We start from the raw sequence: 27,300 nt of genomic DNA on the forward strand, positions 1-27,300 counted from the left end.
TGAGGAGCATGACACTGGATCTGATAAATAAAAAAAGACATGCATGTAAGTGGACTGCACACATTTTTTGATGGCACACAATGCACCACAGTATAGCTAAGACACCAATGCATGCAGTATTACTGTGTGCACACATGTGCAATGTATTAGACTACTATACTTTAGATAGGTAAAATGTTTAAATGTGTGCTTGTTTAAGGTAGTTGTGCATTAAAGTAAAGGTTGAGCTCGTTTTGCAGGGCTTATCTCCAGATACCTATCACATTTCCACCCCTTAGCTCCTCCAAAAAAGCCCTCACTTACACACTTTCACTCACAGTGAAAATGAGATTAGGCCTACATCAGAAAGTCTGTTCTTAACAGAATGTCCTAAGAGTCCTAACATCCTAACATCAGTGCTCACAAATAAACATATGGGATCAGTTTGCATTTCACTTTTTAATATTTTTAAATATGTTTATTTATTAATTTATGCTTTTAGCAGACACTTTTGTTCAAAGCCACTAATAGATACCAATGGTCCAGTATCCCTGGTGCAACTCTGGGTTAAATGCCTCGCTAAAGACACGACAGTGGCAGCCAGAATCGAACTCATGACTTTTTGGGGCTGTTGCATGCTATCCAAGTTCCTTAACTTTACAATCATTATTGCATTTGCCGTGCTGCCTCCAGAGTAGCAGGCCCAGACAGGAGAGACAGGACATGAGCAGAGGTCATTCTCCATTCCCCACTACATTACAAAACAGACATGACTTCTAGTTTAGGATTTATCATAGGCAGCAACATCGGTAAAATATGGAGTAGTTTTATCACCCTTATCGTATTTATTTTTTCTTTTCGTATTTAAGTATTTTTTTCAGGTTTTTGAGAAAACAGAAAAAAGTTAACCAACATTTTAAAATTGTCAAAAATGGCTAATGCCATTATTTTAGTAAGGTGACGTTACCAACTTCCATGTCAAACACTTGAGCCACAGACTCTTGAAGTGACACGGATATCAGAGAGAGAGGGTTGAGAGGGAGAGAGAGATATGAAGCCTCGCGAGACTGTGAAGAGAACTGCAAGACAGAGTCGGAGGGAAAACTAAGAAAAAAAGGCTTCTGACAAAATATCAAGCATCAAAATATGTCTGGACGGTCCGTGCGAGCCGAGACGCGGAGTCGCGCAAAAGATGACATCAAAAAGGTGATGGCGGCTATCGAGAGAGTCCGGAGATGGTAAGAGTGAAATAATAGAATGCAAATAGTTAGGTTTCTTTTTTTTTAGTAAGGAGACACCCGCTATGTTACAAAACAAACTTCAGAGCCCAAGGCGGGAGTTGAATGACAAGTGATAGACACAGGAGACAGCCAATAGCTTATCGTCCAGGGCCACGTTTCGTCAGAGGGAGGGATAATCGGTTATGTAACCGCTGGGAGGAAATAAACGTAAACTACGTAGCTAGTCCTCTGACGTCTGTCGTTTTCTTTTTGATAAAAAAATAAAATAAAACATGTAAGCTAATTTGCATTGAAAGATTTGTTCATTATATTGCCTGTAGCTTATATTTATGAGCTATGTATAGCCTATTCTTGATAAGACTTGTTTTTATCATTGGCTGTTTGATGGAACAGGATGGACATGGGCAACATTCAGTTTGGCTGTCAGTAAACATGAGGACAGGAAGCAACGATGTCTGTAATCTACAGTCACAGATATGCTGGCTTATCTATTTAGTTGGGCAAAATGGGTGCCAAATCAACAAGGATATGAATTGTTATGATAGACTTTTGAAGTATCTCCTTACTACCTGAGGAATAGCCTAGAAAGTCACTGACATAAGGTGAAATAGCATGCAAAAGCATAGCAGATCAGGGAAGCATAGGAGAGTGTTTACTGTTTGCTGTGACCATTACAAAAAAAAAAAAAAAACATTTCTGCAGGGAGAAGAAATGGGTGACGGTTGGAGACACATCATTGAGAATATTTAAATGGGTCCCTGTATCTGAGACCAAGCAGGTAACATGGCTCATGGCTTTCTTGTGTCTATTGTACATTTTTATGTCCTTGACAATTTTATTGGCAGGATAACCCCCCTTGAGATGAATCATATCCTTTTCAAGGGTGTTGAATGTCCATCAGATTCTCTCTCTCTCTCTCTCTCTGTCTCTTTGCAATCAATGTGCTCTGTGTGTAACCTGCTATTATTGTTGGACAAAGATGATATAGAAACCACAACTTAAGTGACGTGGAATGGACTCCACTGGTCATGTGTGACATTAAACATAACTAGCAGTTTGAATTAGTCAGTGTCCTTTTACCACTCTCTCTGCACCCCTCCCAGATATTCAAGAGTAAAAGCCGGAGTGGAGCAGTGAAAGAATTAAAAGGGTTCCCAACAGACGTCGTTCTGGAAAACGCACGCTCTGTCCTTCTCGACTTCCAAGGTGATACTTTTCTCTGACCTGTTAATAAAAAAAAGAAGATTGTTCAACTGATTTTCCGGCCCTGTATTCAAATTGTTTAACTCACTCTCTCTCTCTCTCTCCCTCCTTCTTCTTCTCTATTGTCTATTCTACAGATGACAACAGTAACCAGAGTTTCTTGTCAGATGCTTACCAGCCCAGTGCCAAAGTGGACAGCAGCACAAACTCCAGCCCCCAGCATGCCAGTGGTGCAGTGAGCCCCTCCTCACAGCCCTCTTTCTTCCGCATAGAGGACTCACAACCCCCCACACTTGGACAGGAGACTATGGAGGGTAGGGCACTTTTGTTGGCTTTTAAAACCAGACCTCGCAGTACATGATCAAATGATGTCTACAGGAGATATCTTGTTTTAAGGTCTGCTTCGTGTGACGTTGTCCAAATTCAGTTTCTGACCACTAGATGTCACTCTATCACTTACTGCCACTCCTTCATCTGACATTTCCATGGACATGAACTTCAGATTAGTTACATTAACATTAAAGGTACTGTAAGCGATTTTGGACAACGTCCCTTCTGTTGATGTTCAAACAAAACAGAGAGATAGCTCGCTACTCCCTCCCCCTCCCTCCCGTGCAATTGAAAGTCCTAAACGCACATCTCGTCAGTTATTGGCTGGGCTGTCTATAGAGACCGCATTTTTTTTACGGTGTGTTCGGGGTACAGGCAGCTAGTGGATAGTGAGGAGATGTTTGCTGTATGTGACAAAAAATGTTTAGCCTAAAAAACATGTTTTAATTGCTTAGAGCACCTTTAAGTTTGTATTACACCTCATGTGCATCATGTGCATGAATATCAGACCTGAACAAAATTAAACAGAATTTTACATAAATGATCACTCATACATTTGTTTTACTGACACTACAACAACTCTTAGTACTATAATAATAATAATAATAATAATAATAATAATAATAATAATAACAATAATAGTAACAGTAGTCATTTATGCTACACTTTATTTCATTTCAAACTGAAATATGGTTGCCTCTTCCTGTCCCAGAGCCAGCATTACCAAGTTCTGAGGTCACTGATGAACCTCCAACTCTGATCAAAGAAGACCTGCAGCCACTCTCCAACTTAGTGAGACCCTTTGTCTTCATATGTAATGTGTCATATGTAATTTATATATATATCATATATACAGTATGTCCTTACTACAAATGACCATGGGCCATTCACTGTACTGTAGGCATTCTATGTATCCCTGTGTTGTGTCTTTGCAGGAGGAGGAGGAGGAGGAGGCGTCCGGTGTTCCACCACTGAAGAGAACATCCACAGATCAAAACTCTGTGCTGAGCTAGCCCAGAATCCTTTGCAGTCAGGCGGCCACTTCTTCACTCCATCCAGTACACACACACACACACACACACACACACACACACCCTACACCTTTTTAGTACTTTGCAAAGCATCAAAATTATCTGCCTCTTCATTTTCTGCTGTTTGTGGTGGAGAATGATGTTGTACACAGCAGCTATACACAACTGGCTTTTGCTTTTTGCTTTTTATATCACGCCCCATGGAAAACAAGTGCATGACAGTCTCTTGCTATAAATAGCAGCACCTCATCCCAGGTGTCTGACATAAGTGTTCAGAGGTCAAGAACAGCACAAAAAACAAATCTAAGGTGTCATGTTCTGTCACCATACCAAAAGGAACTCTGCTGAAAGTTTGAAATTTGAAGTTTGTATATGTATATAAATACTCGAATTAACGAGAAGAGCAAAGTAATACTCATGTTGAGTGGCTTGCAAGTATGGCTTGGTAAACATTATTTAATCTCAGCTAAAGGTCCTTGTATACTGTCTTGCATTTAACTATATTCATTGGCTAACGATTCATTATCGCACATATGCAGTATATATTTTGGTTTTCTTCCTGTATGCACTATACTTGTAAACTTGAAGGAACACATCCAGCACTCATCATTCTGCTTATGCACTTCTGATATGCGGCTGCATTCATGCAAAGTATTTCCACCATTATCCATGTTTTATATATATTTTTCACTATAAAATTAATTTTGATTTTTTCACGTTCACATCTGGAGAGTGTTTACACGACAAGCCAAGAATTGTATCATATTTTTCTGTCAATAAATGCAAATATATAAAGTTATTTTTTTGTTTTTTTTTTACTTTTGATCCGGTGTACATGTGTTTCAGTAGAGCAGAAGCTTAAGTCCATATTTATATAGATATGCTATAAGATGCATATCATATGTTTTGATTAATTCAAATACAGATACAGTACGCCTAGGCATCACTGACATATTACACAAACAGAAAGATTTTTGGCCGTCAAAGGCAAAATCAACTTTAGAAACGTGATTATCTTCACAAGATTTAAGGCCAATGCCCACTGTTGGCATCTGACGCACATCAAAGTTTATAACTCCATTGCTTTTAATGAAGCAAAGCCCACTGGCGTCTGTGATGCTTGTCAGCGCCAAGGTTTAGAAAATTGAATGTCGTCACCAGTGGGTGTTTTACGCAGTCATGACTTTACGCAGTCATTACACATTCTGCATACCGAAATAAGAAATCTACTCCACGTATGCTCAAGTGAAACTGAAATCATGTTTTCTTCTCCGCTGGACTTTGTAGTATGATGATGATACGACTTGCAAAAGTATGACTTTTTTTAATGCTGTGTGTAGATTACACACTCCAGATATGCACACTTTGTAAATGTGTAAATGGCAACAGTAACACACACACACAGACTAACAGAGTTGTATTAAGGTGCTTTAACTGTGTAGTCCTTTCTTTGACATTTTAGCCTCTTTTGCAATAGTCTAATTGTAAATCCCTTTCTTCACTGAAGATTTTGCTGCGCACTCTTTCAGGGACCTGCCGATTAAATCCAGAACATCCTGTTTTGAATTTCACTTTGAGCAAAAGTGTCTGCTAAATGAATAAATGTAATGTAATGCATTTTCTCATGACATATAAAATAGACTAAAATGGACCAAAAAACCCCACAGAAAACATAGCTGAGTGATATGACAGTAAATGTCTGAGTAAGTTCACTCTCTATTGCCTGACCTTTAACCCTTCTTTCAAACTAACGCTGTTTTCTTTATTAGAGGCGTGGATCTGTCTCTTGGGGGTGGTTTAAGTATGTCAATGGACAATAAGAAAGACCAATGAGCTGTTAGCGCTGTGGGTGAATGGTTTATTTATCCAATGAAATATTAGTGTGGGCGGGTTTAATCCATACGACGCTGCTTGCTGCCGGGGTAACGGAGTTTTGGGGTTGTACGGAATGTTGCCGGCGGAGTAGGAACTCCCGCCATTTTTCAATCAGGTATTAACCCTCTTGTTTATTTTGTATTTATTGACATTATAAACCATAATTATTGGAGAAACGATTTGATTCCCGGACATTGTTGAAGAACTGACAGAAGAGACTGTCCGGGAAGAGGCCGAGCCTGCGTAGACTGGAGAAGAAAGCGCGCCAGACCCCCTGACGGGCGCCTCTACTGTCCCCGCGAATTGGACAATTTAGAAAGGCTTGCTTTTCCTACCCGGCGTATGAGCGAAGTTTCCGCAGAACAGCGGAACAGTTGAAGACTGGAACAAATCCATACACGATACCTTGAAACTACATGGACATAATAGAACTATGACACAAGCGCAAATCCTCTATACTAGAAGAACAAGAAGGAGATGTAACTGTTAGCCGTGTTATTGTTTTGCTTCAGAGATCAAGCGAGCTAGCATGCTAGCCTAGCTGTGTGCTAGTCACGCAGTGAATGCTCGGGAAACGTGGGAAGCGATTTGTGATAACGTGGGATTCTGGAATACATGCAAAGTTTGTCTGCCGTATTTCTGAGGAGTTTTGTGCACGAAGGAGGTTTATTTATTGAGCTGCCACCGCTGTCGTCTCTCACCCACGATGGCACCGTTGTTGGGCCGGAAACCCTACCCCCTGGTTAAGCCGCTTGCGGAGCCGCCGGGCCCAGGAGAAAACGTCTACATCATCGAGCACACTAAGGAGGCCTTCAGGAACAAAGAGTATCCTTTCTGTCTGAACCAGACTACGACCCAGCAACTACGACCACCCCCGTGGCACTTTAAAAAACACCTTTCTTCACTAGTGATTCATTTAAAGCTTAAATGCGTTATGTGATGTCTACTGGGGCGAATTGGCCATTTTGTGGTTGTTTTTCCTGATTAGCATTGCTATATAGTTAGCAAGCTAGGTTTGGCTCAGCCCGTTGTGTAGCTAGCCGGCTAACATTGGGTCAAGTGTATCACGCCAGGGGTTATTTGTTTCACCCTCACGTGGATGCTGAGTTGAACACTCTAATACACATTCGCCTTTTATACTTTATTAACCGATGATGACATGCTTTCTAATTACAGTATTGTTGAGTTTGTTTATCTACTCATTAGCCATGCAATCGGCTATGCGGCTAACTGTTATAAAAGCGTCACATTGTGAAGCCATGACACATAGCTTACTAGCTCAGTTGTTTGCTAGTGTAACGTTAGCTGACATCACATTATCCACCATCGAGCCTTGTGTAAGACTTGCACGGACTCAAGCTTAATCGCTAGCACAGTGTGTGTGTGTGTGTGTGTGTGTGTGTACGTAATTGACATGCTACATTCATCTCTCACACTTGGCAGATGCTAGCTGTTAACCGAACGTTAAAATGTTTCAGCATGCGGGTGCTCTGCTAACATTACCTCAGGCTACATCCTGAAAGCGCCATCAGTAACGTGCCGGTTCAGGGCTTTGCCTCCTAAACTTCACCTGGCCAAATAAGTCGATAATGTGAACGGCAAGGGAGGAAAGGTTGGAAGATAAGGGGTAACGATAAACGATGAACTTGAGTTACACTTCACTAAGTTTGTGCTGTGTTTGGGAGTGATTCGAGCATCTGATGTTATAGCGGCAGAGAGGTCGGTGTGCCACGTGAGTTTATCATTATTGCACTGGACCTCACGGGGGGCTAATGTGCACTTCGTGGTCTCATCTTTAACCGGTACTCTCAAGTTCAACATATCGGCAAGTGCTTTAATTGTGTACTCTATTGATGGCAATGTTCGGAGAGCAGTTTCTCCAGTTGTATAGCACCGCTCAGTGTTATTGAAATGCATAAATAAATACAATAATATATATATTTATATATATACCTGCACATCGGGGACGGGGGTCTGTCCCGAACTGGCCCTTTAATTACTGAGTCTGCTGCTCCGCTACACATTTACATCAATTATGAATGAGCGCGTCTTTTCGCTCCACTCCCGCCAGCTCGCCTGCTGTCTTTGTCTGTACCTTGCAGCACTACACAGCGGCGCTAAGAAGAGCTGGCCTGTAATGTGTTTACCAGAAAGTTTGACAGAGAAGAGATGTTTGAGGATGTCAGTGTTGGGAGGGAAAGACAGCTGTTATGTGACTGTTCCGCACAGCAGATCTCCCTTAGTACAGCATTTCAGATGACCAGGATGAAATCACAGCACATCCAAGACTCCAGATTGACAGCTGCATACAAAAACACAAGCTCTCTCATCTTTCTGTATACTCGTTGCTAGACATAATTGAATGTGTGATCTTAATGATAAAGTGATGATTGTGTGTTTTGGAGAACCCATCCACTGTTATGTGTATGACAAAAATGTGTTGACGGTAGCTTGCCACAGGGTTGCCGTCAGGCTTTTTGGAACGGCACAGAGCAGAGTTCCGACTGCTGGAGTGTGTGTGTGTGTGTTTTGTGTAAGGTATCCTTGACCTCCACCTTTCTCAGAGAGTATGAGGCCCGCCTGCAGAAGTATGGCGAGCGCATCTGGACATGCAAGAGCACGGGCAGCAACCAGCTCACACACAAGGAGGCCTGGGAGGAAGAGCAAGAAGTGACAGAGCTGTGAGTACACAAGAGAGGAGGAAAGAAAGAGATGAAAATAATGAAATGCTAGAGTGAGAGAATAAGTGAAATGAAGTCATGCCGATAGACTTCCACACCCCTGATGCATAGCAGTCTTTCCCTTCCTCTGCCTTGCTTTATTCTCTCACTCTCTTCGTTCTTTTTTTCATTCTTTCTCTATCTCTTTCCCCTTCCTATCTGTCTTCCTTTGAGTTTTCTGTGTCTTGTACTTGGAGGGCTGTCTTTAGGGAAAGTGGGCCTCTGCATATCATTGTACATTTTTCTGTTTGAAGTGTAAAGACTTAGCTGTGCAGCAGTGGTGGTCTGTCAGGAGGAGAAACCGGGCAAATTCAGCTGCTGGCTCCCATTGCTCCTCTGTTCTCCCATGTCACATGACCTTGTTTTCTGTGCTCTCATTGGCCGGATCACGGTGTCCTTCCCCTTCAATCTAATTACAGGGTGTACCTATTGAGTCAGAGGCAGAGAGGAATCCGTTGCAGACGGAATGAAGTGTTTCGCTCTAAATTTGCCCAAGGAATTTGGATAGGAGTTTGATAAACAAAAACAGCAAAAAACATCAAGAGTATAAACAACACAAACATTATAAACATCCCTGTGTGTAAACCATTGCCACCTCCTGGCATTTGGTAGGCTCTCGAAAGGGCACCCTTGTTATGCAAGACTGGCATGCGTGCCTCCTGCTCCCTTGTCCTTTCCCTCTTACCTCTCTTTGTCTGGTACACATACTGCCCCCCCCCCCAAGCAATTTCTCTCTCTCTCTCTCTGTCCCCATCTTTCTCTCTTCCTATCTCCCCCTCTCTCTCTCTCCCTATCTTTCTCTATCATTCGGTTGTGAGGAAACATTCCCACCTTGTTCCTATTTTTCTCTTTATCAATCTATATGCTGTACATCTCCTCCCTCCCTCTTCCTTTCTCTTTTCCTCTTTGTCATGCCCCCTCATGTCCCTGCTCTGAGTCTGGTGACAGAAGGGCACGAGCGCAGTAGTGAAGGTTATCCAGTGCCATCAGGAGCACGGGCGGGATCAGCCGTCTTATTTAAAGGCTGCTATTTTTACTGGAGGAGAGCGGAGTTTGCACGAGGCACAGTGCTCTCTTCTGGCCAATCTGAGGAACTGCAGACCTGTTTTGAGAGATGGCTGGTCTCGTGCTCTCCAAAGCTTGTTGAGTAGAGCTGCCACTAGAGGTTATTGTCAGACTAAGAGCAACAGCACAGCTGAAGTTCATTGGTGATGGTTTATTTAAGAAGTAAGCGCAGGGCTAAAAGTTCCGAGGAACAAATGAATAACACATTTAAAGTATCTGATAACTTTAAGCCTTGTTATAGCAACTGTCTTATGCCTTTCACTTTGAAATTTGTGTTTTTTTAATGATCATGTTTGCTTTATTTTTCAACTTCCTCGGTGCATTTGGAAAAAAGTTTTAAAGCGTGTTTGTGTATGTGTTTAGGCTTCAAGAGGAGTACCCCAGCTGGTTTGAGAAGCCAGTGCTGGAGATCGTGCACCATAACACAGTGTCTCTGGACAAGCTGGTAGACCTGGTCTGGGTGGAGATCCTCACCAAGTATGCAGTGGGCGAGGAGTGTGACTTCCTGGTGAGCTCCTGACCATTGTCCAGTCACAATCAGTTACCAAGGGAATGGAATTTAGCTATTGTGACATGGCACAACACCGCTCTGTCTGTAACGGCCTGTCCTAACTGCACGCGACGTGACGTGAGCCAGTGTTCTTCTGCCGTAGTGAACAGGGAAAATGATTCAATAGAACGGCATATTCAACAGATTCAGTGTGGACAGAGAGCATTCACCTGGGCTTCATCAGACACTTGCGTGCAGTTATGACGAGCTGTAAGACATTCCAAATGTCACTGTCTCTGTGACCATCTCTGGATACCTGTAGTGCTGCCGCGATTAGTCGACTTAGTCGACCTAATCGACCATGAAAATTAGTCGACGGCAATTTTTTTAGTCGAAGAGTCGTTTTACTATTGACCGTCTATTTATTTTTGGTCTCAAACAGCTCACTAATGTTATATTAACTCTGTTATTAACTCTTGAAAAGTACAATGACTCTTTGGATGTTAAACGGGCTACTAAGACTTTGGCAGTCATGTTTTAAACCCAGCTATGCACGCAAGTGTTAACGCCAGCAGCAGAACTATGGACCGCGCGGACCAGCACCGGCCGTAACGTGGACACTGCTGGTCTGGAGCCGTGGAGAGAAATTATTCCCGGGGCTCCGTCTGATAATTTGCTGCGCAATTGATCAAGGAACCGCGGACCGACAGAAAAAGAAAACAAACGTTTCTGCAATCAGTAGGAAATACTTGCTAATTTGGCGTCATCAAACATAGAGGCATACAATTAAATGGTGGTAGCCTATGAGCGTTCATTCAGAGAAACTGAAACCACTTGATAACGTTGGTAGCAAAGCTCTAATTCAACCTATTGTAAGGCTATTTAATTATGAAACTACATTTAATAGAACAACTTCCACACACAGAGCACAGACTATAATACACTATCTAGAATATTGTATAGTCAAATTTGAATAACGTGGCCAAAAGTTTGTGGCATAATTAAATATGTCAATATTCTTTCCATTTGCCTACCATTGTTTGATGCTTGCATGAGGGAAACACCCCAAAACGATCACACCCATATAATTGCTGTTGTTTTGAAAAGTATTTATCATGCAACCATGCAAAAGCAATGGAACTATTGTAATTATATTTTACATTAGTAAAGCAGTCCTCTGATGTGCATGTTTTCACAAACTTTTTGTGAACAATGTTAGCATTATAAACACTGGCTACTTTGAAGTGCATGTATAACAATAGCGTAACAATAATAATTGTGATGTGATATAATGATAATTTGATGGGAGGTGGGTTCATGTAGGTGGGCCCTATGACCCAAAAGTATGCCATGACCGGGCCACAGGTCAAAGAAGTTGTCTATGTCCATGGCAACACTGGCATACAAATAAAGTCTATCAAAGGTCTGACATTAGATCTGAAGGTAGCATGTTTTTTTTTTTTTAATACATAATGTTTTTTAACAGTTTACTTACAGTAATACAGCTTCTAACAAAAGTAGAGTGATGTATATTTTACGTTTTCCCTTTAGTTGAGTTCAAAATAAAACGGACATAACAAAATAACAAACACTTGATTTTTAAAAAAAATAGTTGTTTAGATTAGTCGACTAATCGAAAAATTTGTCGAAACATTAGTCGTTAGAAAATTAGTCGTTAGTGTCAGCACTAGATACCTGTGAATTATTTCCAGGAGATTCTGAATGCTGGTTCAAATAAACGTGTTCCCTTAAGTGAAACTTATGTAGCAGTAGGTTGTAGCAACTCACAGAATGTAATCTCCCAGCCACACTCAACAATAACCATCTTTCCTCCATGCTCCTTTTCTCTTCCCTTCTTTGTTCCATCTGAAACCCTCCAATTCCCTCTCTCCCTTTCTCCCCCCCCTCTATTATTCTCTCCCCATCCTCTCTCTCTCCATCTCCCCATTCTCTCCTCCTCTCTGTCTTTGGTGTAATGGTGCCCCCTGCAGGTGGGCAAGGACAAGAGCTTTCGGGTGAACGTGGTGAAGATCCACCCGCTAGACACGCCGCCGGAGGAGGCTGGCGAGAAGAAGCTAGAGGGGGCCTGTGACTCGCCCTCCAGTGACAAGGAGAACGCCAGCCAGGAGAACCAGAAGAAGGAGCTGCCCGAGGAGGAGGGCAGGCGAAGGGAAAGCCTCTGTGAGTTTCACTCACACAGACACACTGCCACAGAGATAAAAGACTTCTGAGTCTTTGTGTGTGTTTTGAGAGAGAGAGAGGGTCAGACGGAGAGTTTGTGTCAATTAGTTCATTGGCACAAACAAATGTAGTTTGCTCTGTTGCTCTGACAGAATTTTGATATTCCCTTTGATGTTGCCATTACGAATGCGATCACGTGGGATCATTCTTGCCCTGCAGTCTTATGCCCTTCTTTGTTAATTCAGTGTTGGAAGAATTAGAAGCAGTGTGTTAAGACTATATTTTGTTTAGACAGTGGCTAAAACACGATGACATAGTTCTGATCACTTCTAAACACAACCAATGACTCCTCTCTAGTACATGGATGGTCGAAGGTGGTATGTTTATGTGTATTGGATGAACTGCAATTGGCCGATTGTTTATAAGTGAGCGCTCCATTCGGTGTTGCCACAGGTGATCGTGCAAGGCGGTCGCCACGGAAACTGCCCACCAGTATGAAAGAGGAGAGGAAGAAGTGGGCGATGCCCAAGTTCCTGCCACACAAGTATGACGTCAAACTGGTCAACGAGGACAAGGTGAGGCTTTTTGTTTGTTGTGGGAGCTCAAGTAGAACCAAAAACGCACAACATTTGACTTATGACTCATCGTTCGTCTTTGGACATGTCATGATTTTGACATCAGTTTTATGTTTGCCTATAGATCATCAGTGACGTTCCTGTGGACAGCCTGTTCCGCTCTGAGCGTCCGCCCAACAAGGAGATCATGCGCTACTTCATCCGGCACAACTCCCTGCGCTTGGGCACGGGAGACAGCGCGCCCTGGGTGGTGGAGGATGAACTGGTGAAGAAGTTCAACCTGCCCAGCAAGTTCAGTGACTTCCTGCTCGACCCACACAAGGTGCAGTACCATAGAGAGTGTTTGAAGACGTAAAGAGCGGATGGATTATGAGTCTTTATACAAGATTTAGGCCCAGTCAAACTAGTCATTAATATATGATTGGATCAGAGGCATTCCATGAGGGCACAAAACAGGGAAGTCTTGGGATATTGCCAATCACAGCAGTCTTAACTTTCATGTTGCAGTTTATACATGCTAATAATCTGTTTATATTGTCTAACCTGCTAAATGTAATTGTGTGTTTGTGTATTTGCAGTTTCTGGCGGAGAACCCCTCAACTAAACGCAAGAGTCTGAGCTCTCCAGAGGGCAAACCCAACAAGAAGCTCAAGACCTCGGAGCCAGGAGCCGAGGGCGATGGGACCAATGAGAAGGGAGAGGAGAAGAAAAAGAAGAAGAAGAAGAAGAAGGACTCTCTCCCCATGCCGCTCAGTCCTACAATTTGGGGTCACATGCAGGTGTGTCTGTGTTCAAAGGGCAGAGGTCACAGGTCACAAAGCTGATGTTGCTGTTGGACCTTTGTGTGTTGTGGGTTACAGGCTGTATGAACGAGAGTTGGTAAGATTCCTATTTCAGGGTTTACGTTGAAAGGGTTTAATAGGCTGACCTCTGTGTTGCCTCTCTACAGAAGAAGGTCAATGGGTCTCCACTAAAGATGAAGAATTCGGGGACGGCGAAGGCTGACGGCGGGGTCCTGACTACGCCCAAATCTGCCAAGAAAGCTGGTGAGAAGAAATCGGCTGGGGCTGACGGCAAGAAGAGCCGCAAGAGTGGCACGAAGGGTGTCGGCGGTCAGAAGGCCTCCAAGAAGGACGACAAGTCGGCCGGCGGCAAGAAGCCCAAGATGAAGCAGATGACTCTGTTGCAGCTGGCCAAGAGCCAGGCGTCCAAAGCTGCCGGCAGCCCCAAGAAACGCGCCCGCAGCTCGGTCGGCGGTGCCACGGCGAAGCTCGGCAAGCCGCTGCATCCCGTGGCGCTGCACCTGGTGCGCTACTACAACCAGAACAAGGAGCGCGAGGACCGCAAGAACGCCCTCTCGGCGCTGGTGTCCAAGGCGGCCAAGGTGCTGTCGACGGAGGAGCGCGGGAGGCTGCAGCCGGACGAGCTGCGGCAGGCGGTGCAGAAGCGCTGGGAGCTGCTGGAGCGGAAGCGGCGCTGGGCGGCCATGAGCGACGAGGAGCGGCAGGCCGAGCTGCGGCGCCGCCGCGAGGAGGTGAAGGAGAAGACTCGCGAGCGCGCCAAGGAGCGCCGCGAGAAGGAGATGCTGGTACGCCGGGAGCAGCAGCGCCGCTTCGAGGACCAGGAGCTGGACGGTAGGCCTCTGCCGGCGTTCCGGCCCGTGGAGACCCCCGAGGGCCTTCCCAACGAGCTGTTCGGCGACGTGGCCATGGTGGCGGACTTCCTGAGCTGCTATGCGGGGCTACTGATGCCCGACGAGCAGTATCCGGTGACTGCGGCGGCCCTGCTGGAGGCGCTCGGAGGCGAACGCGGCGGCTTCCTCTACCTGAACCGCGTGCTGGTGGTGCTGCTGCAGACGCTGCTGCAGGACGAGCTGGCCGAGGGCTACAGCGAGCTGGACATGTCGCTCTCCGAGATCCCGCTCACCATGCACTCGGCGTCCGAGCTGGTGCGGCTCTGTCTGCGGCCCAGCGACCAGGACCAGGAGAGCGCACGCGGCTCCGACGAGAACGACGGCGGCGGAGGCGGTTCGGGTCTGGGCGGCTACGACGAGGTGGTGACTGCCGACCTCCTGGAGCAGCTGGACACACGCGAGGTCTTCGAGCTGTCGCCGCCTGACAAGCTTCGCCTGCTGGTGGCGCTGTGCCACCGCATCCTCATGACCTACTCGGTGGTGGACCACGTGGACGCCATGCATCAGCGCTCGGCCGAGCTCTGGAAGGAGCGCCTGGCCACGCTCAAGGAGGTCAACGACCGCAAGCGCGCCGAGAAGCAGCGCCGCAAGGAGGAGATGGAGGCCAAGGGTCAGGGTCCGGCTCACGCGGCAGTGCCTGACGCGGCCGGTTGTGTGAAGATGGAGGGAGGAGGAGGAGCAGGAGACTCTCCTCAGGTGAAGGAGAAGCCAGCGGAGAAAAAGAGGGAGAGTGGGGCCAAAAAGGAGGCCGTGGCCAAGAAGGAGGGTGGGAAGGCGAAAGCAGAGGTGAAGGCAGAGCCCCCTGCAGAGCCCGAGCCAGTGGATATGATCAGCACGGTGAAGAGCAGGAGGCTCATGTCCATCCAGGCCAAGAAGGAGAAGGAGGAGCAGGACCGACTCAACAAAGGTGAGAGAAACGAGAGGATCGTGGTGAAGAATATTCAGTTTGTAATTTGTAGATGCACATATCTCAGTTTAAGCCTCAACAAAGGTTGCTATTCTAAAGGTTGCTATTCTTCTTTATTAGTGTGTTTGTGTGAATTTAGATTTCCAAACATTCATATGTATGCACTTTGTATGCTGTTGACTAATAACCAGAAACTATGACCAGTAACTTTGAATGTACCTTTACTTCACAATATTATTTATTTTACATGTGCTTAAAACATTTGCACAGTACTGTATATGAAAAGTAAATGTAAATGTTATGTGTGTGTGCTGTAGAACGCATGGAGCGGGAGATGGAGGAGGAGCGAATCAGGAAGCAGCGGGCGTCAGCAGAGAGGGCCTTCCACGACGGCATCGCTAAAGCCAAACTCGTCCTGAGGAGAGTACCGCTGGGCACTGACCGCAACCACAGCCGGTGAGGACAGCGCACACACACACACACACACACACACACACACACACACACACACATACGACTTACATATGCAAACACACACAAACACATACACAGGGATTCACATTGCGTCACACACACAGGGATCAAGCACCACTTCAGCACTACAGGCTGATACCCGAGACGGGTACAATGGATAGAAACTAGCTCATTCATTCAGTTGGTAAATGGTAAAGCTGTGAGTGAGGGGTGTGTTTATCTATTTATGAAGTGGCAGTGGGGTTACACTGGGTGTGACTGTCAAGGTGTTGTGTATAAGATCACGTGTGTGTTTACACGTGTGTCCTACAGCACAAAGTGGCCTTTGTATTCGCCTTATTTATCCAGTGGCCAGAATGAGGCTACAGGGTACACTTGCCATTACACCTCAGTCCAGCAGATGGTGGTAATGCACTCTGTTTGCAAACTGCCAAAAAAAAGAGCTAAAAAAAGAAGGGTTCGCTGGCCTGTGGAGTGCAATACCACCACCATCTGCTGAACTTAGGTGTAATGGCAAGTGTACCCTTTAGCCTCGTTCTGGCCGCCGGGTGAATAAGGTGAACGTTTCCATTTGTACAACATACATTTGCACTGTTTGTTTAATTAGTGACACACTGAGTAAACAAGCATGGGCCTATGAGAATCATTACTTCCTAAAGTGGTGTGTGTGTGTGTGTGTGTGTGTGTGTGTGTGGTGCCTGTGTGCGCGTGTGCACACTGCAGGTACTGGCTGTTTTCGGAAGTGGTGCCGGGCCTGTATGTGGAGAAGGGCTGGGTGCACGACAGCATTGAGTACAACTACACCCTGCCCCCCGAGGACCAGCCCGCCCCAGAGGAAGAGGAGGAGGATGAAGAGCAGGACACTGAGGGTGAGCCTCACCTTTGACCTCCTGCCATATAACTCTGTTCACTGACTCTGACCTCAGCCCTAGACCTTAGAGATGGGAGATTAAGATCTGCTGTGGTATGATAAATACTGAATGTCATTGGCTGAGCCCTGATGCATCTGATAGCTCCATGGTTACACAACTAAGCGATTTCTAAATAATAGTTTTTCCCCACATTCAACATGTATCTCCTCACGATGCTCTAGCAGTCCGCTCTGTGTGCGCTCTGAAAAAATGCTGTTTTCATGTTATGGAGCCAGGGCTGTGTGGGAACGGAGTATGCATGTACTCATATAACACTGTTGCATTTAGAAACGGGTGGCATTAATTTGCACCCACAAACCTATGAACTTGCTGAGTTTAAATGTCAACAATCTTTCTCCAGTACCACTAACTATCTTTAAATAGTTTTGTCAGCCATGTTGTTCGTCAGAATAAAGCCAGATGGCACAGGGTGGATTTCTTCTTTTTCACTTTCGCTCGGCTACTTCTTTCCTCTTCTTTTGCTGACGGTTTCATTTGTTTCTTTCACACAGCCAATGGAGAGAAAGAGGAGGAGGGAAGCGAGAGCGCCTCTACCGAGGGTGTCCAGCAGGTGGCGCCAGTCGTCCCTGAGCCGGTCATTGAGACCACCGTCCCGAAGCTGGGTCAGAACCTCTGGTAAGACCTGTGTGTGTCTGTCAAGTCAGAAAGAAGAGTGAGGTGTTCTGAATGGCAAACGCTTGCAAGGATTTGCAGTGATTCTCCAAGGCGTTCTGATGGTGATTGTTGCACTTCTTGTAAATGTTTAGGTTTGTGTGTGACACCCCGCGGGACTTTGAGGAGTTGATGGAGAATTTACACGCACAAGGAGTGAGGGAGAGCGAGCTGAAAAACCGACTACAAGACCGGTAAGTTAAACTCACTCACTCACTCACTCGCACACATACGCACACAATCTCACTCATACGCATGCACGCAGGCTCACTCACTCGCTCGCACAAACAATCTCATTCACTCGCTCGCACAAACAATCTCATTCACTCGCTCGCACAAACAATCTCACTCACTCACTCACTCACTCGCACAAACAAACAAACTCACTCACTCGCAAACAATCTCACACACACACTCACATGCAAACAATCTCACTCGCTCGCTCGCTCACTCACTCACGTGCAAACAATCTCATTCGCTCACTCTCCCGCAAACAATCTCACTCGCTCACTCACGCGCAAACAATCTCACTCGCAAAAAAACTCACTCACTCATGCACAATAAGTCTTACTCACTCAGGCACAAAACACACACACACTGTCACTTTCTCACACATACACACAATGTCACTCACATACACACAATGTCACTCACCCCCCCCCCATCCCATTTTTTTTTTGTCTTAGGTCCCAGGACATCCTCCATTCCATCCACCTGACCCGCAAGGGCAACCCGGGTCTGAAGACCTGCGACGGGCACCAGGAGCTGCTCAAGTACATGCGCAGCGACGTGCTGGAGGTGGCCTCGCGTCTGCAGAAGGGTGGCCTGGGCTACATGGACGACACGTCCAAGTTTGAGGAGAAAGTGAGTAGCTCGTCTTGTCTCTCCTCCAGGACTAAAAGAGCCAAAGTGGGCGTTCATAACCTCTCAGTGGAGATTACAAGTTTGTTAATTTTGTTTGAATGTTGGGCTTTGCTGGATAGAAAGCTGTAACAAGCTTTAATTCAGATGGTGGAGCAAGGTATAAAATGCCATGGTCAAGAGAGATATCAAGAGGGCACATGTAATTAATTGTAATGATTAAAAGTGTCTGCTAACTGACTAAATGTTACATTTCTAAACTCTTAAGTCTAAATAACAGGATTGTTTAAATGTTAAGTGCAGTGAACAGGACAACTTGTTGTTCTGAACCTGTTTGTGTGTATGCTTGTGTTTGTGTGTATGTTTATGTTTGTGTTTGTGTCATAGGTGCGGTCACTGGAGAACCTGAAGGACTTCGGGGAGTGCGTGATTACGCTGCAGGAGAGCGTGATCCAGAAGTTCCTGCAGGGCTTCATGGCCCCCAAGCAGAAGAAGAAGAAGAAACAGGGAGGCGAGGAGCAGAGCGCCAAGGCCGAGGAGGTGGATGAGGAGAAGAAGATGGCAGAGGAGGCCCGGGTGGGTGGACAACTCTAGGCAGAGAGGAGGACATGATGCAGACAGAATTTAATTCCGAGGGCTGTTTACACCAAGAACAATAACAATAACTGAAAGTGACCCTGATATTGTTAATGTCATTATTGTTATGCTTATTGTTATGTGTGGACAGTATCATTCATATTAGCTTAAGTGATACTTTTTGTTATGGTGTTATAATTATAGTTCTCATTCTTGGTGTTAATCCCCCTTTATGACTGGTTCTTAGTGGACAGAGTCCAATGCGATGCACAACAGTGACAAATGCCAAACAAGACATGTGTTGCTATAGCTTGTCTTGGATTTATCTTTTTCTGGAGGTGGAAATAATCCTCAACTAAAAATAGCGTGGTTGCTAGCCTGACGAGCCAGACCCATATTAAAATGTAGGGTCTGGGCACTCACCGTTTGCAGTGCTCAGTCCGAGGGGCGGGATAATCGGTTGTCTTTCAAATTTCCTCTGCACGCAATAGGACAGCGCTTTGAGTCCCATGTGTTTCCCACCAGCGGAGCTAGTTGGCTAGTTCAAACTTTTGCCAACTTCATAAAAGCTTAACTTGTGTCGCACTGTTCGCCAACAGCAACATTATCTTATTTGTTTTCAAGTAGCAGGGAATTCAAGCTAAACCGTTGCAACTCTGCCATCAATCATTATGTTAAGCCCGCCTAACGACTCTATATACACGATTTGATTGGCCTGATAGAAGTTTAATTTTTCGAGCTCACAAGCCAACGGAGAGTTGCAAGACTAGCCCTGGCAGCAAATGTAATTTGCTGCTAGGGTGCGTCTAGATTTCTAGGCTATGGAATCGCAGTTGCTACCTTTTTAAAGCTTGGAATTATAAGGTTTTTTAGTTCTGAGGTATTCAAAGCTTTTAAGTGAGTTACAAGTCTCTCGAGATAGTAAGTCCAAACATGCATCCAACTTAAAGAAACCTCTTACATGATGTTAATAAGTTGTCATAGAATGGCAATGACAACTCTATTTTGGCAATAATGTCAGAACCTTATAATTCCAAGGGCACCATATGACATTGATGTAATTCATGCTGGGCTGAGAGAAGTACTTTAAGTGCTTGCTGTAATGTGGGCCTCCCTCCTGTAGGTGGCGACGGCTGTGGAGAAGTGGAAGGTGGCGATCCGCGAGGCGCAGACATTCTCCCGCATGCACGTGCTGCTAGGAATGCTGGACGCCTGCATTAAGTGGGACATGTCTGCGGAGAACGCTCGCTGCAAAGTCTGCCGCAAGAAAGGTGTGTGTGTGTGTGTGTGTGTGTGTGTGTGTGGTGGGGTGGGGGGTCGTTTTGTTTAAATATTGTAATTCATATACAGTCCACTTGCGATTACATTACTGACCTTTCTCCACTAGGTGATAGTAGTACTTGGGACACATCCCAGGTATTCAGAAGGCAGGGTTGGAAGTAGAAGACCTCTCAGTACTCAGAGTTCATGTGCACTGTGAGGTTAACCAGGCAGTCATGAAGAAGACCACGTCACAGACAGTCCGTACCTTGATCAGTGACCCAAAGCCAACTCAACCATGCTCATCATGGTTTTTAATGGGTTGCAGTGACCACCGTTTGGTGATTGTGGCCTTCCTCCCGGGCTAGCCTCGACCCTGCGTAGAGCTCTCCCTTGTCCACCAACAGAGAAGCGGATCCGTTCTGGTTCACACTTCAGATGTTGAGCCGTGCAGATCGTTTCGACCAAAAATAAAATCGTGAAGTTCAGGAACACACCAGGAGGGTTCCGACCGCGCTGCCCTCTCTGACCGTTGCCCTCTTGGCCTGCAGGGGCGCTGAGGCGGCTGTCTGAGGTGGTGTTGCTGAAGGACGTTGGACCGCCAGCGGCGGTGACGTCTGAGTCGGCCAGGCTGAGTAGTGTCAGGCAGGTGCTAGCGTGGACGACGAGAGATGCAGGTCAGAACGCCCCAGAGTAGATCAGACCAAGGGTTCACAGGACAAAGGTCTCTCCATATTTGGAGAGGGCAGGCTTTGTTTGGGAGGCTTTAAGTCAGGGGTCTCAAACTCCCGGCCCGGTCCAATTCCGGCCCGCGGCCCATTTCAAAATAATAATGTAATCCGGCCCTTGAGGGCATTTTTAATTGCGACAAACAACGACACTGATTAAAATAGACGATAGATCCAAGTACGGTAACAAATTTCATTTGTACTCTCCTCCACTAGTTGCTAGACATCCAGAGCTTGATTCAAGCCCAAAATCGCTGCACACAGTTTTCAGGAAATACAGTGTATTAGCCTACACGCGAGAAACATGAAGACGTGCATTTGTTTGTAATGACGCGGAAGCGATGCAGGCCATAGTTTTGCACAAATTGAAGCAGAAATAGGCCTACATCAAATGTTGAAAACAAAGTTCACGTGTGATGAAGTCTTGGGTAAGCTATGCTATTCATCTATTCTGATTCTGAAGGAGAATATCTGCCTTTTGGAGATTATATTATGATTGATCGTCTATTGACAGTGATGGTCACGGTGCGTCTGTGAATGGAGGTGCGTCTTTGCGTACGACGGTGTCCACTAAGCATACCATGCTTATTTCGACCCTTTGCCCAAAATAGCTCGAGGTGGCAGTGGTAATCGTGATGATGGTGTCCGTAATGGAAGTGGTACAGACAGCTCTGAAGAACTACAAAGTCACCCGCGATAGGAACTGATTTGACCAGGCTACTTTATTGTACACCTATAATAACGGTTTGTGGAACAGGCTAGTAATAGTTTACTATTGTTACATCTTAGGCCTACTGTTTTCCTGTTAATTTGTTATTTGGGTAATATGACAAAAAGAAAGTAAACCTGCTCAAATAGTTCAACATCCAGTATTTACTGAAAGGTGCATAATTTGAGTTGCTTACCATCCAGTGGCAAATTAGATGGGTACATTTATAAACTTTTCTTTATACTCAAAGATTTTTATTTTTACATTTACAGTATGACTTTATCTCTGACCTTTCAAGCCATGGCCTTTTGAAATTTTGATATGCCAGGTTTAAATAAGTTATGAGAGGAAAATATATTTTTATTTGGTGTGAAACACACACATACCTGTTTTTATGCTTTTTTGTTTCTTTTCATAATTTGTATTTATATTTATTTTATCATTATTTTATAGCACAGGTGTCTAAAAATAGATAAAAAGACTTGCACTTTCTGTTTGCAGTTTGTATTTGAAAATACAGTATTTAAAAAAAAAAAAACATTGCATTTTAGGAAATAGACATTCTTTTTTGTATTATTCTTTAACACTGACGCGGCCCTCCAATCAGATGACGTTGGCAGAAGTGGCCCCCAGCTCATTTGAGTTTGAGACCCCTGCTTTAAGTCAAATCAGTTCTATGTGTGTCTGGATTGCATAATGAGCAAAACTGCCAGTTACTTCAAAATATACAGCATATGAAAACCAGGAACCTCCACTGAAAAGATCTAGTCATCACTAATAGTGCAGAGAAGGAGGGAGTTTAAAGTAGACAGGGAGTGAAGTAAGGGTCTAATGACAGAATCTTGTACTTAGAATGGGATGGTCAATTTCTCCCTTTTTCTCGTTCTCTCTCCCCTCTCTCTTTCTCCCTCTCTCAGGAGAGGATGATAAGCTGATCCTGTGCGATGAGTGTAACAAGGCGTTCCATCTCTTCTGCCTGCGGCCGGCTCTCTACCGCATCCCTGCCGGGGAGTGGCGGTGTCCGGCTTGCCAGCCCGCTGTGGCGCGTCGCTGCTCCAGAGGACGGTAAGACTGCATGCCCACTCTGTTACTTCCTGCACGTACATACCCTGACCAGCAGAAACATGGGTTGGTCATTCCGTGTACGCCTACACCAGCCTTCACTTGGTAAGATGGCTGATGCAGTAGCAGAATTTGTTAAACTTTCCTGATGCAGTTGTAGTAGAGATTTTGCATATGTTTGTATTGGAATATGAAGTCCACGTCATCAGTCCATATAAAGAACAAGGAGGGATTTACGACCAATATGCCACAGTTTGTCTGTGGCTCAGAGATTCCAATGCATTCTGAGCATTTTGAGTAGTTTAAGTGTCAAATAAGTACTGGGAGTGATTTATGGTATTGATGAGTTTCAGTAGAATTGGATAATGTAAAAATGGTGGAACGCTCAGTGTCCATCTTGTCTGCGGGTTGGATGGTGGACGTAGCAGCGCAGGGGCCTGATCTGTACACTCCCCCACAGAAACTACAACGAGGACAGCGAAGAGGATGAGGACTCTGAGGAAGAGGAGGAGGAAGATTCGGACGAAGATGATGATGAAGAAGATAAAGACTACAAAGCCATGGGACACAGCTGTGAGTTTGTGATGAGGGCACTTTAACACTGAGGCACTCGCACATGCAGTTTCTTGGATGCTTTGGTTTCCTTCTTGCCAAAAGACGACCAGAGTTTCCCGAAGCTGAATTGTGTGTGTGTGTGTGTTTTGCATGCAGTGCGGCCGCGAAAAAAGGTCAAGCAGTCTTCCTCACGCTCGAAGAGCCAATCAAAATCCTCATCCAAGAAACAGACGACACCCAGCAACAAGTCCAGCTCCAGCAAGCCGAAGGGAACGAGTAGCCCTGCCGACATCGATGAGCTGGTGAGTGTGTATTCAATATTGTTTTGCCGCTTTGTTGGTAAATGAGAAACAAGGAACAAAACGTTGACATGCTAGTGTAATACTGCCAGAAACTCCATTATATTGAAAATAATGTGCACACTATTCTATACTACTCGATCGGTTCGGAACTTAATATTCAGAGTTAGCAGTGCAACAGTGTCTGTTAAGTGTTCCATTGCATTTATAACTCCAGGTTGAATATGGGATATTGAAAAATATTGTGGGTAAAAAAAGAAGCCTTACAAAGCTGACTGACTGACATTAATAAACAAACTGTTTACTAATGTTATGGAAGTGTGACGTATGGTGAGTGGGGCCTGAATATATGGGTAATAATTATGGCTATGGTTCTTGGCACCTTTGTAATAATAAATAATAATTAAAATGAAAAAATATCATAAAAAATTAACAGTTTAAAGTAGTCATATAGCCAGGGGTGGGTAGTAACACGTTACAAGACGCACATGAGTAAAAAAGTTTTTTTTTTGAGTAACGGCAACTTATTGCCTTATTTCTTTTTCAAAACTATTCTTCTCTCGCAAGTACATTTTTGAGACGGTAATCTAATCTTTACTCCTCTTTACTCTACTCTTTACTCCACTATATTTTCAGTTGCCTTTTGTTACGAATACAAGTTTATGTTACACTTTATTTGACAGTATCGACATAAGAGTGACATGACACTGTCATGAACTTGTCATAAACAAGTCATAAATGTTTGATATAACGCTTCTGTCATTGTCATTCGGTTTTTGCCATAAATTAGGATTAGGGTTAGATTTAGGGTTTGGAGTAGGGTTAGAGGTTAGGATTAGGGTTAGGGTTCATGTGTCATGTCACTCTTATGTCGATACTATCAAGTAAAGTGTTACCCAAGTTTATTATCAGAGGAGTAAGTATTTTGAGGGAGAAAAGCCCCACGAATATAAAAATGTGAGACTGCCAGAGTGCCAACGAGACAAGAGGTATGCCATGACACGGAAACTTTCACCTATATTAATTTGTTCATTTTTCATTTGTTTGTGCATTGTTCAACTATCATATTGGACAAGGAAAGTAGGCCTACAACTTAATTCACAAGCAAAGCAAATGCACTGAAAATCGAGCACACAAGTTAGAAAAACCTAGAATTCGCTTATGTTGTCAGTGCAGGTCATGACAGATGGTTAGCTGAGGAAAAGATAGCCTACTCTTTTGCTCTGTCCGAGTGGACATGCCTAGGCTATATGTAGCCTAAAGATAGGTCTACCCATAATATAGCCATTGTTTTTAGGTTACATTGTTTGTATATTGAAGTTATAATCAGACGTCTAGCAAGGCAAAGCAGAAGAATCATCTAGCAATGGATAGGAAGGGACTGCATTTCAATCCGTAGCCACTTAATGCTTATTCTGGCTATGACGAGAGCCTACAGAAGTGTGTCAAATAAGTTTCCTATATGATTAACCTACAGAGGAGGAGAAAAGCAAACAGGTGTAAAGGTTTGTACTTTGTATCCCTTTTAAAGGGCCATCAAATCAGATGGGTTGCTCAGATGGGAATATTTACTTTTACTCTTTTTTTGAAGGGAGTAATTGTACTTTTACTTGAGTATAGATTTTCAGTACTCTACCCACCATTTAAAAATAAACAAACACATACATGCATAAAAATATTAATAATAGTAAGACTAATTACAGAATTTAACAGACTAATTACATTACTGTAGAAAATAGTCATAGTAACTATAGCCATAAAACAGACTGACCGTGAGGAGTGTTTAAAGGCCTTTTGGGCTGGTTGCTGATGCTGGTGTCTGACGGCTGCTGTGTTGACGCAGGTGCGGCAGAGCTCTCGGGGTGGCTCTCGCAGGGTGGCTGTGGAGCTGGAGAAGTGTGAGGAGATCCTTCAGAAGCTCGTCAAGTTCCGCTACAGCTGGCCCTTCAGGTACACACACACACACACACACACACACACACACACACACACAGCTTCATCGAGTGCAAACACACACACAGCATACACACGTTGAGCTACATCAGGCACACACCGACACACCCACACACATTTAGAGGCAGAGGGTCACAGCTGGTCCTTAGAAAAATCCCACACTTGAGTTACAGTTAGAGAGTGTGTATCTGACTCTTGAGGCAGTCTTGCACACAAACACCATCTTTTTGCACACCTGCATCATCAGGTAGAACATCAGGTACTCACCCACACTTACTTCACACACTGCTTTCCCCTCTCCCCCTCCTGCAGAGAGCCAGTGTCCCCTGACGAGGCAGAGGACTACCTGGACGTGATTAGCCAGCCGATGGACTTCAGCAGCATGCAGGACAAGCTGAGCGCAGGCCGCTACCGCACGACCCAGGATTTCCTGGAGGACATGAAGCTGGTCTTCTCCAACGCAGAGGAGTACAACCAGCCCGGCAGCGCCGTGCTCAACTGCACCGTCCGCACCGAGCAGAGTTTCACAGAGCTGCTGCAGAAACACCTGCCAGGGCTCAGCTACCTGCGCCGCCGAACACGCAAGCGCCTCAGCCAGGCCCATCAGGAGGAGGAGGAGGAGGAGGAGGAGGAAGAAGACGATGGCGATGAGGAGGTGGAGGAGAAGGGGAGGGAGAAAAGGGGCTTGCAGAACGGACGAGGGTCCTCGTCTGCTTCCAACGGTCGGCGCGGCAGGAGTCGAAAGAGGGGAGAGGAGGCGAGTGAGAGTGAGGAAGATGAGGAGGAGGATGAAGATGACGAGGACGGCCGGCGGAGGAGCCGGAGGGGCGCGGGGAGGAAGGACTACCGCGAGCGGGCCGATGAGGAAGACGAGGATGCGGAAGGGGGAAGCGGGGGCGGCCGCAGCAGAACTCGAGCACGCAAGGGCGACGAGGAGGATGGCCAGCGACATTCCAAGCGACAAAAACGCTCTTCGTGAAACCCAGGGTGCTCGTTATAATATTGTTGTTTTCTTTCGACTTGGGTTTTTTTTTTTTCTTTCTTTTTTTCTGTGCTATTTGTAAACAATCCCCCACCTCCCAGAAATGTCAAATTTGGACCCCTAAACCCACCCCCTACTCCCACGATAGACCTCCCTAATTGTACCAAATTCTCTCCTACTTGTATGTTGTAGATTTTTTTTGTTCCCAATTCCTTGTATTATTTCCGTGCTTCAGGGAGGTTTTATGTTGATATTTTGACAAAGAAAAACTGATTTATATTTGTAATGGCATTTATTATCAGTGACATTTTTTCAACTGATGAAGCAAATTTCCTGAGGGGAAAAAACTTAAAAAAGAAAAAAAAAACAAAAAAACAAAAAAAAAAACTGAAGAAAACCTAAAATTTGAAAGTGATCTCATTGAGCTCTTAAAAACACTTTATTTTGTTCTTTCGACTTGTTCCCTTTTAGACCTCACTCTATGCTCTCTCTCTCATGGTAAATACCTCCTATAACAACTCCTGCAATTGCCTCATAGCCAATATGTCAGTAATTGGGTCTTCTGTTCTGTTTGGTTATGTTATCGTGTTGTTTTGCTGTTCCATCAATATTGCTGGGTTCTAAAGCTAAAGCTTAAACCTAAAGCAGGATTATGACCAACATACTATCTTCTGCACCGACCAGTTCTAGCATCGTAGAGGTTCTCCAGAACCACCACAGCGGGAGAACCAAACCGAACTGCACGTCTCAGGTTAGCTGGAGTGGCTCAGATGGATTCTACCCAAATTACCCTAAACCTCCACCTAGTTTGTTATTATCGGCCATGTTATTAGAGAGCTTTGGAAAATTAAGATGGTCAATCTTGAAGTATGCAACATCAGTCTGCGTTTAAACAGTCTTCAGTGTTTGTTTTGTTTTCTTTTTTTGTTTTGTTTTGTTTTTTTAACAATAAAGACACAATGAGTATC

The 27,300-nt window shown here is 44.8% G+C and overlaps 2 protein-coding genes across 6 annotated transcripts; both read left to right on the forward strand.

Annotated features, from left to right (window-relative positions):
- Window positions 1-1,023: 1,023 nt before the first annotated feature.
- On the forward strand, window positions 1,024-4,583 carry bcl7bb (BAF chromatin remodeling complex subunit BCL7B b). Of its 3 annotated transcripts, none has more exons than XM_042064398.1 (6): window positions 1,024-1,217; window positions 1,923-1,998; window positions 2,324-2,426; window positions 2,561-2,737; window positions 3,466-3,545; window positions 3,692-4,583. In XM_042064398.1, exons 1-6 carry the CDS (start codon window positions 1,126-1,128, stop codon window positions 3,764-3,766), a joined length of 603 nt encoding a protein of 200 aa, XP_041920332.1. In that variant the 5' UTR covers window positions 1,024-1,125; the 3' UTR covers window positions 3,767-4,583. The 3 variants fall into 3 exon arrangements, with proteins under 3 accessions (XP_041920332.1, XP_041920331.1, XP_041920333.1); XM_042064397.1 differs by having other exon boundaries at window positions 1,027-1,217; window positions 3,689-4,583; XM_042064399.1 differs by lacking the exon at window positions 1,024-1,217 and adding an exon at window positions 1,247-1,494 and having other exon boundaries at window positions 3,689-4,583.
- A 1,113-nt stretch (window positions 4,584-5,696) lies between these two features.
- On the forward strand, window positions 5,697-27,300 carry baz1b (bromodomain adjacent to zinc finger domain, 1B). Of its 3 annotated transcripts, none has more exons than XM_042064390.1 (21): window positions 5,697-6,484; window positions 8,224-8,340; window positions 9,808-9,952; window positions 11,926-12,115; window positions 12,569-12,690; window positions 12,815-13,012; window positions 13,269-13,469; window positions 13,640-15,290; window positions 15,608-15,746; window positions 16,488-16,633; window positions 17,188-17,311; window positions 17,443-17,541; window positions 18,034-18,211; window positions 18,596-18,784; window positions 19,908-20,055; window positions 20,596-20,721; window positions 22,399-22,546; window positions 23,004-23,116; window positions 23,255-23,400; window positions 25,241-25,347; window positions 25,663-27,300. In XM_042064390.1, the coding sequence occupies exons 1-21, from the start codon at window positions 6,366-6,368 to the stop codon at window positions 26,327-26,329; spliced, it is 5,073 nt and encodes a 1,690-aa protein (XP_041920324.1). In that variant the 5' UTR covers window positions 5,697-6,365; the 3' UTR covers window positions 26,330-27,300. The 3 variants fall into 3 exon arrangements, with proteins under 3 accessions (XP_041920324.1, XP_041920325.1, XP_041920326.1); XM_042064391.1 differs by having other exon boundaries at window positions 13,643-15,290; XM_042064392.1 differs by lacking the exon at window positions 20,596-20,721 and having other exon boundaries at window positions 5,698-6,484.

This window comes from Alosa sapidissima, chromosome 15 (assembly GCF_018492685.1).
Source record: "Alosa sapidissima isolate fAloSap1 chromosome 15, fAloSap1.pri, whole genome shotgun sequence".
Classification (NCBI taxonomy): Eukaryota; Metazoa; Chordata; class Actinopteri; order Clupeiformes; family Clupeidae; genus Alosa; species Alosa sapidissima.